Source organism: Oryctolagus cuniculus, chromosome 7 (genome assembly GCF_964237555.1).
Source record: "Oryctolagus cuniculus chromosome 7, mOryCun1.1, whole genome shotgun sequence".
NCBI classification, from domain to species: domain Eukaryota; kingdom Metazoa; phylum Chordata; class Mammalia; order Lagomorpha; family Leporidae; genus Oryctolagus; species Oryctolagus cuniculus.
Window position 1 is genome coordinate 150,913,864 of NC_091438.1, and position 16,054 is coordinate 150,929,917.

Genomic DNA, 16,054 nt, shown 5'->3' on the forward strand with positions numbered 1-16,054 from the left:
GGCTGCTGCCCACTTGGGAGACCTGGATTCTGTTACCAGCTCCCAGCTCCTGCCTTTCACCCCAGCCCAGCCCTGGCCATTGCTGGCATTTGGGAAGATCTCCCTCCCTCCCTCCCTCCCTCCCTCCCTCCCTCCCTCCTTCTCCTTCTCCTTCTTCTTTTCTCTCTCTCTCTGCCTTTTAAATAAATTTTTTTTCAAAGAAAGGGTTATATCAGGAAGAAAAGCTTTTGAATCAATCAGTGTTTATAAATGTTCAATACCAAGCAGAATACTAGAGATTACAGCGCATCATCCACCTAATTTTTGTAAAAATGATTTGCTAAATGAATGCCGATGCATTTAAATAACACAGCCCTCAAAGACTGTATTTACATTTAGTTGTTTTATTCTGCTAGGCCACAAGTCTTCCCCTTCCACCAAACTCAACTAAAAGGGAGGACTCCCTGGGATCACAGGTGGGCAGGTGTCACTTTAGGAAGAATCTAGAAGCAGATGATGCCCACAAAGTCCAATGGCACTAACTCAAGTGTTGGACTCCTTTCTTAATAATGAATCTGTCGGCATCATGACAAGTGTCTGGCAACTCAGATTTGTTCTAATATCCACTTCCATTCAGGTGGTAATTGGTTTGTATTCTGGATAGATATGGCTTGGAGTTTTCTTGTTTGTTTGTTTTTAAAGATTTATTTATTTATTGAGAGTCAGAGTTACAGACAGAGAGGAGAGACAGAGAGAGAGGTCTTCCATCTGCTGGTTCACTCCCCAAATGGCCACAGTGGCCAGAGCTGAGACAGTCTGAAGCCAGGAGCCAGGGGTCTTGAGGGTGCAGGGACCCAGGCACTTGAACCATCTTCTGTAGCTTTCCCAGGCCATAGCAGAGATCTGGATTGGAAGTGGAGCAGCCGGGACTTGAACTGGTGCCCCTATGGGATGCCGGTGGTGCAGGTGGAAGCTTAGCCTGCTACAGCACTGCACCAGCCCCCTTTGTTTTTGTTTTTCGTTTTTTTTGTTGTTGTTGTTTGTTTTTTGAGAGGCAGAGAGAGAATTCCCATCTGCTGATTCCCTCCCCAAATGCCTGCATCAGCCAGGGTCTGGGACCACAACACAAATCTCCCACGTGATTGGCAGGGCCCCAGCCACCTGGGCTATCACCCTGCCCCCCGGGGGCGCCTTAGCAGGAAGCCGAAGTCAGCAGCCAGAGCCAGGGCTGGGACCCAGCACTGCAGTGCGGGGCATGGCATCCTAACCACCAGACTGAATGCTTCCCCCAGACTTCCCACTTCCACTGCGCTGGGATGTGCATTCTGTGCCCCGTGACGTTCAGAGATGTGGACAGTGAGCAGGGACACATCTCTGCCATGGGGCAGCACCCCACCACCCCGGCCTTGTTGGCGTAAATGAGATTTTTTTTTTTTTTGACAGGCAGAGTGGACAGTGAGAGAGAGAGACAGAGAAAGGTCTTCCTTTGCCGTTGGTTTGTCCTCCAATGGCTGCCACGGCCAGTGAGCTGCGGCCAGCGCAGCGCACTGATCTGAAGCCAGGAGCCAGGTGCTTCTCCTGGTCTCCCATGGGGTGCAGGGCCCAAGCACTTGGGCCATCCTCCACTGCAGTCCCGGGCCACAGCAGAGAGCTGGCCTGGAAGAGGGGCAACTGGGACAGAATCCAGCGCCCCGACCAGGACTAGAACCCGGTGTGGTGCTGGCATAAATGAATTCTACTCAAGAACTTTTCCCAGTGCCCCCAAGTTCCAGGCGCAGGGCAAGCTGCAGAGGGTGGGGAGCCAGAGCCGCGCCCTGGAGGCCTGGCCCAGCCATCTTGCAGCGTGAGCTAGAACAGGACCCTGGAGGAGCTTGTTTCAGATTCCTCCCCTCCTGGCAGAGATTCTGGCCTGGGAAATAGGTTTCTAACAGGTACCTTTGGTGATTCAGAGGCCTGCCATCTGAAAACCACTGATCTAGAATCCTGGAAGAACATGACACAGAGTCAGAGAGGCCAGAGGCAGGGTGGTGCTGGGGGCAGGCTTCCCGGAGGAGGTGTTACTCAGCGGCTCACACACGAAGAGTGAGTAATGTTGAGTCCACAGCAGAGGTGAGAAGATCCTGGCTGGCCAAGACTCCGAGGGAGCCCGGGCACGAGGGAGAGGCGGCATGGCGGCAGTTTTTGTGGTTCTGGAAGGCAACGGTCAAGTTGAGCAGCAATGAGGGATGAAGTTAGAGATGGAAGGGGCCAAGGCATGGCGGCCCTGAGGGTCAGGCTGGGGAGGGGACACGGCCCTGAGGCCCAAAGGTGGCAGGCAGGGAGGAAGAGAGGGAGGGCAGCCAGCCACCGGTAGCACCATCCTACTTGACCTGGCCACGGTGGTGGGGCCATCTCCTTCCTCCAAGGGGTCATTTGACATTTGCAATTCCTCTGTGAGAAAACAGAGCCTCAGAAAAACTGGGTGACCCGAGCAAGGTCACGGCAGAGCCGGGCCCAAGTGCATCTTCCCCGGCACCCAGCTCTTCCGGCCGGTGTTTGCTGCCGACTGACAGCCAAGTGCTTGTCCGGCACGTGTTCCTGGTCTGTGTTGACAGCCACTTGGACTTCTTTCTCAGGTCTTGAACTCTGTCAAAAGCCGGTAGTGTCCCTCTGTCCTCTTTGAACTAAATTAAGGATTATCAGTGGGCCGGCGCCGCGGCTCACTAGGCTAATCCTCCGCCTAGCGGCGCCGGCACACCGGGTTCTAGTCCCGGTCGGGGCGCCGGATTCTGTCCCGGTTGCCCCTCTTCCAGGCCAGCCCTCTGCTGTGGCCAGGGAGTGCAGTGGAGGATGGCCCAGGTGCTTGGGCCCTGCACCCCATGGGAGACCAGGAAAAGCACCTGGCTCCTGGCTCCTGCCATCGGGTCAGCGCGGTGCGCCGGCCGCAGCGCGCCAGCCGCGGCGGCCATTGGAGGGTGAACCAACGGCAAAAGGAAGACCTTTCTCTCTGTCTCTCTCTCTCACTGTCCACTCTGCCTGTCAAAAAAAAAAAAAAAAAAAAAAAAAAAAAAAAAAAAAGGATTATCAGTAAAGGCTCAAAGTCTCCCCCAGCCTCCACCAAGGAGATTAGCGCAGTAATGAGAGAAATGATAGCAGCCGCGTATTGAACGATCAAGCCTGCCGATCGCTGGCACCAGATGCTTGGAGACCAAGCTCTTATGACCCCTGTTTGTTGGGTGGGAAAAGTCAGACAAGGCAAGGACTTGTACGTAGTCACAGAGTGAGGAAGGGGCTCCTGCGTGGGAGGGTAGGCCAGGGTTTGCTGTTGTCACAGGTGGCTCCAGACCTCAGACCTCCACCCTCCAAGGCGTATTTCTCATTCATCCTGCAAGTGCGTTACGGATTGGCTGTGGCCATCACCCATGTCACCCACGCTGTCTGGGCTCTGGGTCCTGGGTTGATAGAGTGGCCCTCATTGAAAGGATGGTGGCCTTAGTGCAGAGCAGAAGAGACCAATCCAGCCCCCGCTCCTGCTCTTAGATCCGCCCAGAAATGATAGGCACCACTTCTGCTATGCTTCATTGGCTAAAGCTGGTCACATGACCACTGAGTTCATCAGCTCTCTGTAGCTTCCACTTCCTACAACCACAATTGAAAATATTTGGAAAAAATATCATGTCTGCACTAATAAGCACACGCGGACTTTTTGTTCTTGTTGCTCCCTAAATGATACAGTGTAACAAGTACTTTATTTATGTTCTGTTAGGTGGGATGGTTAATCTAGAGGTGATTTAGGGTATATGAGAAGGGGCAGGCAAGTGGTGCAGTCACCACTTGGGACACCCAGGTCACTCCTGCAGTACCTGTTTAAGTCCCAGTCCGTCCACTTCCGATCCAGCTGCCTGCTAACGCGCACCCTGGGAGACAGCAGTGATGGCTCAAGAACCTGGGTCCCCGCCATCCACGTGGGAGCCCCAGATTGAGTTGTGGGTTCCTGGCTTCAGCCTGGCCCAGCCCTACCTGTTGTGGGGATTTGGGGAGTGAACCAGCAGATGGAAGAGGTCTCTCTTTCTGTCTCTCTCTGCCTTTCAATAAACTAAAAATAAATAAGTATGTATTGAAGTATATGGGAGGCTGTGCGTAAGCTGTAGGCGGATACTGTGCTGCTTTGTCTAAGGGACGTGAGCGTCCTCGGATTGTGGTGTCCTGCAGGGTGCTGAGGGGGCCGCATCCGCCTCCCATGGGGAGGGCCAACTGAGTAGTGATGCAGCCTGCACCAGAGCAGGGTGGGAGCCAAGCCCACGTTTGCAGAGTTTGGGCCCCGGCATCAGAACCCGCACTGTCAGTCACCATCCCGCCTTGGTTAGCGAGAAGCACGCGGCTCTGCCTCATCCCACTCCGCTGCTGCCTTGAATTTTAGGTCGTGGAAAACCGGCACCTGTGGTGCACGGGGCTTGGTACCGGGGGTCCTGCCTCTCGCTCAGGAAGCTTCTGAGAAGTGCCGTGCTTTGCACACCCAGGAGGTGCCTAGGAGGACGTTGGTTTGTTGAGCTGAGCCAGCCAGGAGCCGAAAGGCAAAGCAGATGTTCGAATCCCAGCTCAAGTGCCCTTCCTTTTACCTGGCTGGGGAATGAGCTATTTCTCAACAAAAAGGTGCTGTGTGGGGGCGGGGGTGGGGGCGGGGAGGGATCTAGCCTGGCAGTGGAGACGCCGCCCTCCCATACCACAGTGCCTGGGTTCCATGCCCGCCCTTCGCCCTGGCTCCAGCTCTCTGCTGAAGAGGATCCTGGGATGTCTCCGTGCGGAGATAGTGGTGGGATTCCTGACACCCACGCGCCAGAGCTGCTCCCAGCTTCGTCCGCAGCCAGCTGGCACTTGGAGGGTGACCCCGTGGATAGAAGCCCTCTTGATTTCTAGATCTGTCTTACTCTCTCTGTTTTTCTCTGTCTCCCAACTTTTTTTTTTTTTTTTTTTTTTTTAAAGAAGATGATGTGGTTTGGGAGTCTTGGCTGAGCCCATGCATTTTTCTGCACGCAGACATGGAGTCCATTCTCAACAAAAGTGCATTGATTGGGTTGGTGCTGGCGTTTGGCACAGCAGCTAAGTCGCAGCTTGGGATGCTCACACTCCATATAGGAGTGCATGGGTTCGAGTCCCGACTTCTCCACTTGCGATGCAGCTTCCTGCTACTGCAGGAGATGGTGGATGATGGTCCACGTACTGGGGTGGAGACCTGATGAAGTTCTGGGCTCCTGGCTTTGACCTGGCCCGGCCTTAGCTGATGCAGCCATTTAAGGAACGATCCAGTGGACAGCAGTGTCTGTCTGTCTGTCTGTCTGTCTCCCTCCCTCCCTCCCTCCCTGCCTCCCTCTCTCTCTCTGCCTTTCAAGTAAAAATTAAATGAATAAATACAGTATTTTTAAAGAGCTTACCGATTACTTAGATAAAGAAGGAGTGAATCTGGTCTCTACAAAACGACCATCTCAGTAGGTAGGTGTTGTTATCCCCATTTTACAAAAGAGCAAACTGAGACCCAGGTGATGCTGTGTCATGGTCACGAGGGCCACACTTCTGCTCCACACGTGCCGCGACCCAGCCCCTACTCTAAATGCTTCACCCATGGCCTTTAGGAACCCCGCCACAGCCATCAGGAAGGCGCTAGTGCGGTCCCTTACTCAGTCTGGGATGCAGGTCAGTAGCCAGGCGGCTCCTTAGGATAAGATAAAGCGGGAGATGTGTGCGCCAGTGGCTGGTGGAGAGGAAGCCCTCACTAAATATTAACCATTTTCTCCAGTTTTATTGTCCTCATTAGCTACCGTTCTGCATTCGTGTTGTCAAAACCCGAGCTGCAGTCCAGAGTTCCCTCTTAATGACCGTGCGTCCCGTCCCCGGCTCCTCTCACGCTCTGGCCCCCCTCCAAGGGGCGGGAGGCTGGGGCTCCATGACTCCTGACCCCAACTCCCTCCAAACGCTTCCCTTTCGCCTGATGTTCACAGTGCTTGCATTTCGAGTCTAGCTGTTGCTTCAAGGTCAAGGTGTCCCATGCAGACATTTCTCGAGCCCATCTTCACAATGATGATTCTGAAAGACACTGGTTGCCACGTGTCCTGGGGGGGGAGGTGGGATCAGGTGGGGGGGTAAGAAGGGAGGGAGGGAAGGAGAGAGGCCCTGGGTCTGGAATTCCGTGTTGTACTTGTTTGGGTTCCATCTGGGCTTTTTTGTCTCTTGCTATTACTATCTTTTTTTGTCTTTTCAATTATTCAAATTGCAACCCTATTAGGATGGACCCATTGGGTAAGTAGCACCACCCACATGCTGAGATCCCTGCCTGGGCTTCAGCCTTTGACAAACCATCCCTGGCCCAGGGTAGCTTTGGTGCCTGACTCTGCATGGCACAGCATCTGCCCGGCCCGGTGCCAGGTTGGGGACTGGTGAGGCGGGGCGGTCTCCAGGGATCCCGGGCGCAGCTGGCCCTAAAGGCCAACGTTTTCTCTCCCAGGACAGCCGAGGCGTCCCGGAAGAAGAAGGAGAACCGGAGGAAGTGGAAGCGCTATCTCCTGATAGGCCTGGCGACCGTCGGTGGCGGGACGGTGATCGGTGAGGCCAGCTGGAGAGGGCGGCCCCGGGCCGGGGCCTGTGGAGCCACGGGCGCTCCAGGCTTGAGGGAGGAGGGGACAGTGAGGGTGGAGCGCAGCTGCCAGGCCGGGAGGCGGCCCGGGCAGGGGCCAGGTGCCCCGTTGGTAGTGACTGTGCCCTCAGCCCGGTTAGGTGCTCCCACAGAAGGCGGTGGCAGTCCTCCTCTGACCCTTACCCGCTGCAAACTGCTCTCCCTGCAGGTGTGACCGGAGGTCTGGCCGCCCCACTTGTTGCTGCCGGAGCTGCGACGATCATCGGCAGTGCCGGGGCTGCGGCGCTGGGCTCGGCGGCTGGCATAGCCATCATGACCTCGCTTTTCGGTGCAGCTGGAGCCGGCCTGACAGGTCAGGGTCAAGGGGTATGGCGGGCTAGGAGGGACTCAGCCTGGGTGGTCCACCCCGAAGATTGTCAGCAGCGATGGCTCCCTGAGGAGCAGAGGACACGTGGCTCTCCCCGCCCCAGGTCCCAGCCCTGCCACAACCTGCAGCCGCTACATGGGGACCTGGGGTTGCCCGCCAGGGGCCTGGCTGAGGGCCGAGTCTGAAAAACCCGCTTCTCCCCGTGTGTACCTCATGCACACTTGCAGAGGAAGACTCCCTGCTGCCACCGTCCGGGAGGTGTCTGATGAGCCGCCTGTGTGCAGGGGACATGCTGCCTCCCTGTGCCCACCTCCCCTGCGTCCACAGTCCCCACACGCACACACTGAAGTCCCAGCTCCACTACCCTGGCGGAGCTCACTCCCCTGTGGAGTCTTGCTGGGTTCCGTCCCCTCTGACTTAGGTGCCCAGGGAAGGGAAGAGATGCAGGGTGGAGCAGCGGTGAAGAGCCTGGGCTCTGAGTTCTGAGTTCAAATCCCAGCTCTGCCCCCAGCGGCTGGCTGGCCTCAGTGGCCATTGCCCTCTCTGTAATCAGGACCCTACTGGCACCTCCTGCGATGAGTTCAGAAACAAAAGACATTTTTCCAGAGGTGGGGCACACCACTGGCACATGCTGCACAAGTGTGAGCACAGCCGTGGTGCAAGTGTGAACAGACAGCTGCTACGAGTGTGAGCACAGCCACTGTGCGAGTGTGAGCACAGACAGCTGCGGTGTGAGTGTGAACACAGTCACAGTGTGAGTGTGAGCACAGACAGCTGCGGTGTGAGTGTGAACACAGTCACAGTGCGAGTGTGAGCACAGACAGCTGCAGGGTGAGTGTGAGCAGACAGCCACAGTGCAAGTGTGAACACAGACAGCCACAGTGTGAGTGTGAGCACAGACAGCCGCAGGGTGTGAGCCCAGACAGCCATGGTGCGAGTGTGAGCACAGTCACAGTGTGAGTGTGAGCACAGACAGCCGTGGTGCGAGTGTGAGCACAGCCACGGTGCGAGTGTGAGCACAGACAGCTGCGGTGTGAGTGTGAGCACAGCTGCTGTGTGGGTGTGAGCAGACAGCCACAGTGCAAGTGTGAACACAGGTAGCTGCAGTGTGAGTGTGGACACAGCCACAGTGCAGATGTGAGCACAGACAGCCGCAGTGTGGGTGTGAAGAGACAGCGGCGGTGCGAGTGTGAACAGACAGCCGCAGTATGCGTGTGAGCAGCTATTGTATGAGTGTGAACAGACAGCTGCTGTGAGTGTGAACAGACAGCTGCAGTGCGGGTGTGAGCACAGCCACCGTGTGTGAGCAGACCGCATGGTGCGAGGGCGGACAGCATGGGCCGGGTCACTTCCGCGCTCACCCCTGCGTCTGGTCCGCAGGATACAAGATGAAGAAGCGTGTCGGGGCCATCGAGGAGTTCACGTTCCTGCCCCTGACAGAGGGCAGGCAGCTGCACATCACCATCGCCATCACCGGGTGGCTCGCGTCCGGCAAATACCGTGAGGACCGGAGCGGGGAGGGCCGGGGCCGGGGCCGGCTCTGCGCTGTGTGTCTCTGGGTGTGGGTGTGGGGCCACCATTTGCCAGAGGAGGCAGCTGAGTCTCAGAGAGGCGAGATGACTATAGCTCACATCCATCTACCCACCCACACGTCCGTGCGTCCACTCACCCCTCACCCGGACACCTGTTTACCCGTCCATACCACAGCCAGCCAGCCAGCAGAGCCGCCTCCCACCTACCCAGCCGTCCACCCGCCCACCCAGCCACAGACTCCCAGAGGGCTGCACTTGTCGTGTGCTGTCCACGGAGCCAGGCCCAGGAGTTCAGTGAGCAGCGCCGCCATGCTCTGTTCCCGATGACAACACAGCACAAGACAGAGGACAGACGACATTGTCATAGGGGCACTTGATGGACACCACAGCAGAGGGTGTTTCTGGGGAGGGTTCCCGGAGGAAGTGGCATTGAGGCTGAGGGCTGGCTGGAGTCAGCCTGAGGAACAAGAAGCAAAAAGTGTTTACTAAGCAAAGGGGAAGTGCAAAGGCCCAGTGGTGCGAAAGAATCCGCAGGAGCCTAGGGTGGCTGCCGCAGGGGAGCAGTGGGGGCAGGGCCGGACCGTGCGTGAGCCTGGGGCTGTGACGAGGGCTTTGAATCTGTCCACAGAGCCAGGGCAAGACTGCGTGTGGGCGAGTGCACTTGGCCAGGTGATCTCAAGCAAGTCACTTACCTTCCCTGTGCCTCAGCCACTTAATTTGTCAAGAACAAACGTGTCCCTGCCTTCGAGGGGCGCTGTGGAGTAGTCTATAATGCGTGGGAGGCACCTGCCACTCATCAGCACTGCGTAGCGTCTGTTCTCCTTGCTGCTGTACTTTGCATGTGCACCTTTGGGGAGACCCTAACCAGGGTGGCTTGGAGGACTCACACCACGGTCCCCAGTGTGAGGTTCACCACCGAGAGACGGAGCAGGCGGGCCACGGGCTCCCCACGGTCCCAGCAGGCACAGGTGCTGAGAGCCCCCTGGGGGCCTGAGCCTCAGATCTGAGAGCGGCGCCACAGCTCCACTAAACGGCGTGGAAGAGAGCAAGTGAGATGCCATGAGAAAGTCTGGGGGGCCAGGCGTGTTGGTGTGTGACCGCCAGGCCCGTCCCCACCCATAGGGTCTCAGCATTCACTGAGCACCCACATGCACGTTCGGGGCATGGCAGGCATCCACCCCTGAGGGCTGGAGCTGTTGTTACCCTGGTGTGCCGCGAGGCAGGGGCAGGATTTGCACCCAGGTCTGCTGACACAGTGCAGGGGTTCTTGTTTGTTTATCCTCACTGCCCCGTGCTCCAGGGAGGAGGGGATTAGAGTCAGGGTCCCAGGAAAGGCATTGCCGATTCTGCCCGGTACAGAAAGCAAATCCCTGGCTTTGCCCTACCTCGGCCTGCTCAGTTTGCCCCAGGACAAAGGTCAAGTTCATTTGGGGGAAGAAAATCGTGTTTATGGTCCTCCAGCAGTCTAACACCGTGGCGTACCCAGGAGAGGGTGGTTCCAAGAAACACAGGTCAGGCATCCTTAATCCAGAAATCTAAAATTCAAAATGCCCCAGAATCTGAGGCAGCCTAGCACCACAGCACTTGCGGATTCGGGAGCATTTCGGATTTGGGATTTCTGGATTAGGGGGCTCACGTGGTAAAATCTATGTAAATATTCCAAAATTTAAAACCGGAAACATTTCTGATTCCAAGCATTTTAGGATAAGGCATGTGCAACCTGTCTAACCAAGACAGAGAAAGTTCCAGAAGGAAAAAGAATCACCTGCTCCTGTGTCTTTAACAGCCAGTAAAGGACCCTGGTGGTCGTCATGGGCTCTCCTGTACAGGTGGTCGACGTACCTGCACTTCTGCGGCCACCTTTAGGATGACCGTGGTTATGTAGAAGAAGAACAGCCTGTGGGCCCTGCCAGGAGCTGGCACCGAGCCGAGCGCCTCGCCTGCGTGGGCTCACTCGCTCCTCACGTCAGGCCCAGGAGGTGGGTGTGATTAGCACCCATTGTGCAGATGCGGAGACTACAGTGCCGAGGCAGGCGTCACCCCCACCAGTCTGGCTCCACGGCCCCTGTTCTAGCCCCAGGGCAAGGCAGTGCCGTGCAGCACCTGACCTCGGTAGAACGCTCCTCGCTGTCTCCTGGCATCCTCAGTACATCGGGAGCCAGATGCTAGGAGCCCACTCGCACAGACGCAAGACCGACGGTCAGAAGGGCAGGGTGCCTCGCGGGTGTCAGACCCCAGCTGACATTACAACAAGCCGTGTCCCCTGCCTGCTGTGCACTGCCGCCTCCCCCAGGGCTGGCTGGCTGTCACCTTACCTTCGTTAGAGACAGGGGATCGCTGAGTTCCTGCTGAGACAGGGTCCCCGTGGGAGGGGCAGCAGGTGCCACAGAGCTGTCCTCGTGTCAGCTACGTGGCTCCGTGCTGGTGAGGATGAGGCCTTGGGGTCAGGCAGCACCAGGTCGCTGCTGCTCGGGACCTGAAGGCTCTGGGAAGCCGACTTCCCTTCGTTTCTCATCGTGCTTACGGGGGTCCCTCCGAGCGTCAGTCGGTCGCATCACAGGCTTGGGCAATACGGTGCTCGGCCAAGCAGGCCGGAGGAGAGGCACTTGTCAAACAGAGGATGCGACAATAAGCATGACCACAGCCTGAGCTGAGAGCCTATAGGGAACAGTGCAAGGCGCCCTGGCCCGCAGAGGGGCCGGGAAGGCTTCCCCTGGGACAGGAGATTGAACCAGAATGGATCCCAGGCAGGGGCGGAAGGAGATGCACGCTTTGAAAAGATCCCACGGGCCATGGGCAGAAAGGGGTCCGTGGGGGCCCTATTGGGAGCCACTCTGCTCCTGACCCGCAGGCAGCAGTGAGGGGAGGGAGGGAGAAGCAGCCACGACTCCTGCCTGACGCTGGCCACAATGGTTCCAAGGAGGCCATTTTCCATTTCCATGTCCTACCTGAGAAAATTGAGCCCCAGAAAAAGGGGTGACCCAGCAAGGTCATGGCAGAGCGGGCCTCAAGTGCATCCTCCCCAGCGTCCAGCTCTTCCCAGTCTGTGTTTGTCGAACCAAGATGCTGCTGACTCCCAGCCACGTGGCTTGTCCCATCACAGGTCCCCACTGCGTGGGCAGCTGCTTCGTGCCGGGGGTGAGAAAATAATTCTTCACCTATAGAATAGTTCAAATACTTAATTCTTACAGCTACCCTAGGAAGGGAGATAAGTGTTCATCTCCCCACTTCACAGATAAGCAAAGTGAGGCTCAAGGTCATATAGGGATGTGCTCAAGGTCACCCAGCTGCTAATGAAGGCAGGTGTTGGGATTCAGACCCCACTCCTGGCACTGGAGCTATAGGGCCGTGCTCCACGTGCTCTGCTAACAGCTGCAACTCACAGGCAGGGGGTGTGCGTTCCCCTGTCACCGCCTGTCTGGGATGGGGGTGGGGTGGGGCATCCTGTGCCACAGACAAGAGCGACGCCACCAACCTGTGTTCTCCCCAGGCACCTTCAGTGCCCCGTGGGCTGCCCTGGCCCACAGCCGCGAGCAGTACTGCCTGGCCTGGGAGGCCAAGTACCTGATGGAGCTTGGCAACGCCCTGGAGACCATCCTCAGTGGCCTCGCCAACGTGGTGGCCCAGGAGGCCCTCAAGTACACCGTGCTGTCTGGTGAGTCTCCCTCCACCACCAACCACGAGCCCCAGGGATACCACGCCTTTGCATACCAGAGCCCACCTCCACCCGGGCAAGACCCTAGGGACGTAGAGAGAGAGCAAGGCTGCCTTCCTGCCAGAGAGGAGTTGAGGGGTCTTTGCGGGGAGAGGCGGCCGGCGGACCATCCACCGAATGAAGTATCTGTTAGCTGTCGTGTTACAAAACACACCAAGTCTTATCCACTTAAAATGGCAATCCTTATTGTGACGGCTCTGGTGCAGTTGGCTGATCTCAGCCGGGCCTGCTCATCTTGCCTCTGTGGGTAGGCCGGCTTTGCCTGGGCTGGCCAGAGCAACTTGGCTCTGTTCTGTCTGCCCCTCCCCCTGCCCCGGGGTCAGCAGGCTAGCCCATACCCCTGGTAGAAATGCAAGAGAGGCTAGCCCCGAGCATGATGGGCTGTGGCAAGGGGCGCTGCAGAGCAGGCGGAACACCTGGGTGGTGACGGATAGGGGCCATCTTTGGATTCTCACACGTGACGAGTGCCTGAGCGGAAGGGGTTTGGTGCACATATCAGAAATGCATGCGTTCTGGTTTCCCCTCTGCTATTTAGTGGTCTGAGAGTACTTGGGAAACGTGCAGGTTCCGGGTTCAAGACGCTGCACAGTCCCTAGAGCATCCGTTAGCCAATCACTTCCCTAGATAGCTGGATAGGTAGTCCCGCCCATGCCCTCCATCACCCTCATTGGTCTCCTGTCTCCCCAGGCATCGTGGCCGCCCTGACCTGGCCAGCCTCACTCCTCAGTGTGGCCAACGTCATTGACAACCCCTGGGGGGTGTGTCTGCATCGGTCAGCGGAAGTTGGCAAGCACCTGGCTCACATCCTGCTCTCCCGACAGCAGGTACCTGGGCAGGGCTGTGAGCAGGGAAGTGAGGGGACGGGTGTGTGCCCAGACATCTGCCTCTTGGAGGTGGCCCAGTGGCGCTGGGGGGCAGGGCGGTGGCTGCCCTGCTCATCTGAGTCCTGACAGCTCCCTGGGGTGAATGCATATGGTATAGACTGTGTGTCTCAAGCAGGGAGTTGGGGGAGGACTGAGTAACAGGGACCCCTGGGCAGGGCAGGGGATGCAGGCGGAAGGGAAGTGGCTCCTGCATGTCGGCTTCCAAAGGCCCCAGTGGTGCTGACCGGGCCCCTCTGGGTCTCTCAACAGAGACCTCTGAGCCGGGTTGCAGCGAGGCCAATGAAGGGACTGAGGGCTCCGCGGGCTGCCAGCTGGACGCCAGGTGCCGGTGGCCCGTGCCATGTGCCTCCCCAGGCCGTGAGGCCACCGCCCAAGGGAGTCTGCCGTGGTCCAACCCCGAGTATGATGGTTAGGACGACAAATCACCGCAGAGCTTTTAAAATCTGAGTGCGAGAAAGATAACCTCCAGAGGAGACGAAGCTCCCTCTTTAATCGGCTTGAGCAGAGGGCAGGCATTTGGCCTGGCAGTTAGGACCCTCGCCTTCCGTATCTGAGAACCTGGGTTCAGGGCCCAGCTCTGTCTCCTGACTCAGCTTCCTGCTGGGGCAGACCTGGGAGGCAGGGGTTATGGCTCAAGTGATTTGAGTCCCTGCCACCCACCTGGGAGACTTGGTTTGAGTGCCCAAGTCCCAGCCATGGTGGGCATTTGGGGATGAACCAGCAGACGGGAGCTTGCTCTGCATCTCTCTCTCTCTCTCTCTCCCTCCCTCCCTCCCTCTCTCCCTCCCTCCCTCCCTCCCTCCATATACATGTGTATCTCTGCCTCTCAAATAAATAAAAATAAATTTTAAAAGGCTAAGCATGAAGGAAATAGTCCAGAAATTTAAAAATTAGTCACTTTGAGTAAATGGATTCCAACATTTTAGGAACAGCATCAGAGGCAGCTATGACTGGGATTTGTTTTGGCTGCAAGTGGGAGAACCCCCAGAACAGCAGTGGTCTCTTACCCAGGGTGGTTTCTTTGGCCTGCAGAGGCCGGGGAGCACCGTGCCGCTCCCAGATGCCGTGCACGGTATGGAGGCCCTGGCTCCTTTGGTCTCGCTGCTCTGCCTAGGGCGGCCACAGCAGCGTCTCAGCTCTGGGACGCAGGGAAGGAGGAGCCAAGCGTCTGTGCGTGTCAGCCGATGTCTGTCAGCCAGCGCCCAGTGGCCACGGAAGCCGGGGTGCAGTCTTTACTGCAAATGGCAATCAAACCAGCTGACATCCAATTGCTGTAGTCGCCCATTGCCCTCCGGTGGGTGCCCCGCAGCAGCCCCAGCTGGGTGCCTGACTGCAGATAGTGCCGAAGCCCCTGATGCGGGCCCTCCAGAGAGTGGAAGCATGGCATTAAAAGACAGGGTTAGGGAGTGGGTGTTCAACCTGGCAGGGAGGGTGCCTCCCCCCACCCCATGAGTGCCTGCGTTCACTTCCAGCCCTGGCTTCCCACCAGGGCAGACCTGGGAGGCCGTAGTGATGGCTCAGAGAACTGAGCCCTTGCCGCCCGCGCAGGAGGCCTGGATGGAGCTCCTGGCTCCCAGCTTCAGCCTGAACCCGGCCCCAGCTACTGTGGACACATAGGGGTGAACCGGCAGATGGCAGCTCTCTCCACCTGTCTCTCTGCTCTTGGGTAAATAAAAAAATTTTAAGATTTTTTCCATAATACACATTTTCCACGGACTTCTTGAAGACCCCTCATATGCTGGGTGTTTTTCCACGCGTATGGATGCACGTGGATTTCAAGATTTCTTACATCACAATAAACTTAACTTTTAGTTCCATTGTCTGTGAACCTTTTGAATCTCCCCCAATCGTACCCATGATAAAGCTTACATTATCAGTGGGGCACAGTAAGAGATTAACGATAACCAAGAACAAAATAGAACAGCTATAGCAATAGACTGTAATAAGAGGTGAGGTAGGTGCATGTGGTCTCCCTCTCGGAAAACCTTATTGTGCCGTAGTCACCATTCCTGCGGCGATGGGAGGTGACGCAGGTACCTGGGTGATGACCTGAAGTGAGACGATACAGTCCTGACACAGCGCAGGCTGCTACGGGGTGGCTTGACCACCAGCTCCGCAGTACCGCAGCCGTCGATCTGATAACCGAGACGGTTCCTGAGTGCCTAACGGGCGGGTGACATGCACAGTGTGGATACGGCGAGCGAGGCACTCCACGTCCTGGGCGGGATAGAGCGGCGTGACACGAGATGCCATCCTGCCACTCAGAACAGTGCATGATTTAAAACGTGTGCACTACTTCCTTCTGGAGTTTTCCACGGAATGTTTTTGGACTGCAGTTGGCCGTGGGTGACTCAAACCACAGAAAGTGAAAGTGTGGGTAAGAGGGACCCACTGCACTCTGGGAAAAAGGGAAGCCTGACACAAGGTTGACCAGCAACGTCTGCCACCCAACCCCCGTATCTGCTGGGGGGGAAAAAAAAAAAGAGATGGCCTTTGACAGCTTTGGCTGTAAGACAAGGACCAGAGCGGTGTTGGCTGATCAAGCAGGAAGCTCACTCCCTCCCATGTCACAGTGTGAGTGCCAGCGTCCAGGGCTAAGTGACGTGTGTCAGTGTCCTACATGAGCTTGGACGAATGACCCAAATGTGCTGCCTTTAAACAAATTCCAGGGGGGCCGACGCTGTGGCACAGCGAGTTAAAGCCCTGGCTTAAAGCACTAGCATCCCATATGGGCGCCGGTTCTAGTCCCAGCTGCTCCTCTTCTGATCCAGCCCTCTGCTATGGCCTGGGAAAGCAGTAGAAGATGGCCCAAGTCCTGGGGCCCCTGCACCCACATGGGAGACCTGGAAGAAGCTCCTGGCTCCTGGCTTCGGATGGACACAGCTCTGGCCCTTGCGGCCATCTGGGGAGGGAACCAGCAGCTAGAAGACTTCTCTCTCTCTCTCTCTGTCTCTGTCTCTGTCTCTACCT

The 16,054-nt window shown here is 57.2% G+C and overlaps 1 protein-coding gene across 7 annotated transcripts in view; it reads left to right on the plus strand.

Moving 5' to 3' along the window:
• TMCO4 (transmembrane and coiled-coil domains 4) overlaps positions 1-16,054 on the plus strand; it is a 108,027-nt gene that overhangs the window by 48,467 nt on the left and 43,506 nt on the right. For 5 of the 7 annotated variants that reach the window (XR_011390867.1, XM_002716055.5, XM_070079203.1 and 2 more), the window contains exons 7-11: positions 6,458-6,555; positions 6,795-6,938; positions 8,334-8,453; positions 11,976-12,140; positions 12,888-13,024. Coding sequence is in view for 5 of the 7 variants with exons in the window: in XM_002716055.5 (XP_002716101.2) it covers positions 6,458-6,555; positions 6,795-6,938; positions 8,334-8,453; positions 11,976-12,140; positions 12,888-13,024 (664 nt within the window). In the remaining 2 variants the exon portion in view is untranslated. Of the gene's footprint in view, positions 1-6,457; positions 6,556-6,794; positions 6,939-8,333; positions 8,454-10,271; positions 10,465-11,975; positions 12,141-12,887; positions 13,025-13,333; positions 13,684-16,054 lie in introns of those variants that run through there. The other 2 variants (XM_070079204.1, XR_011390868.1) reach the window with 2 other exon arrangements.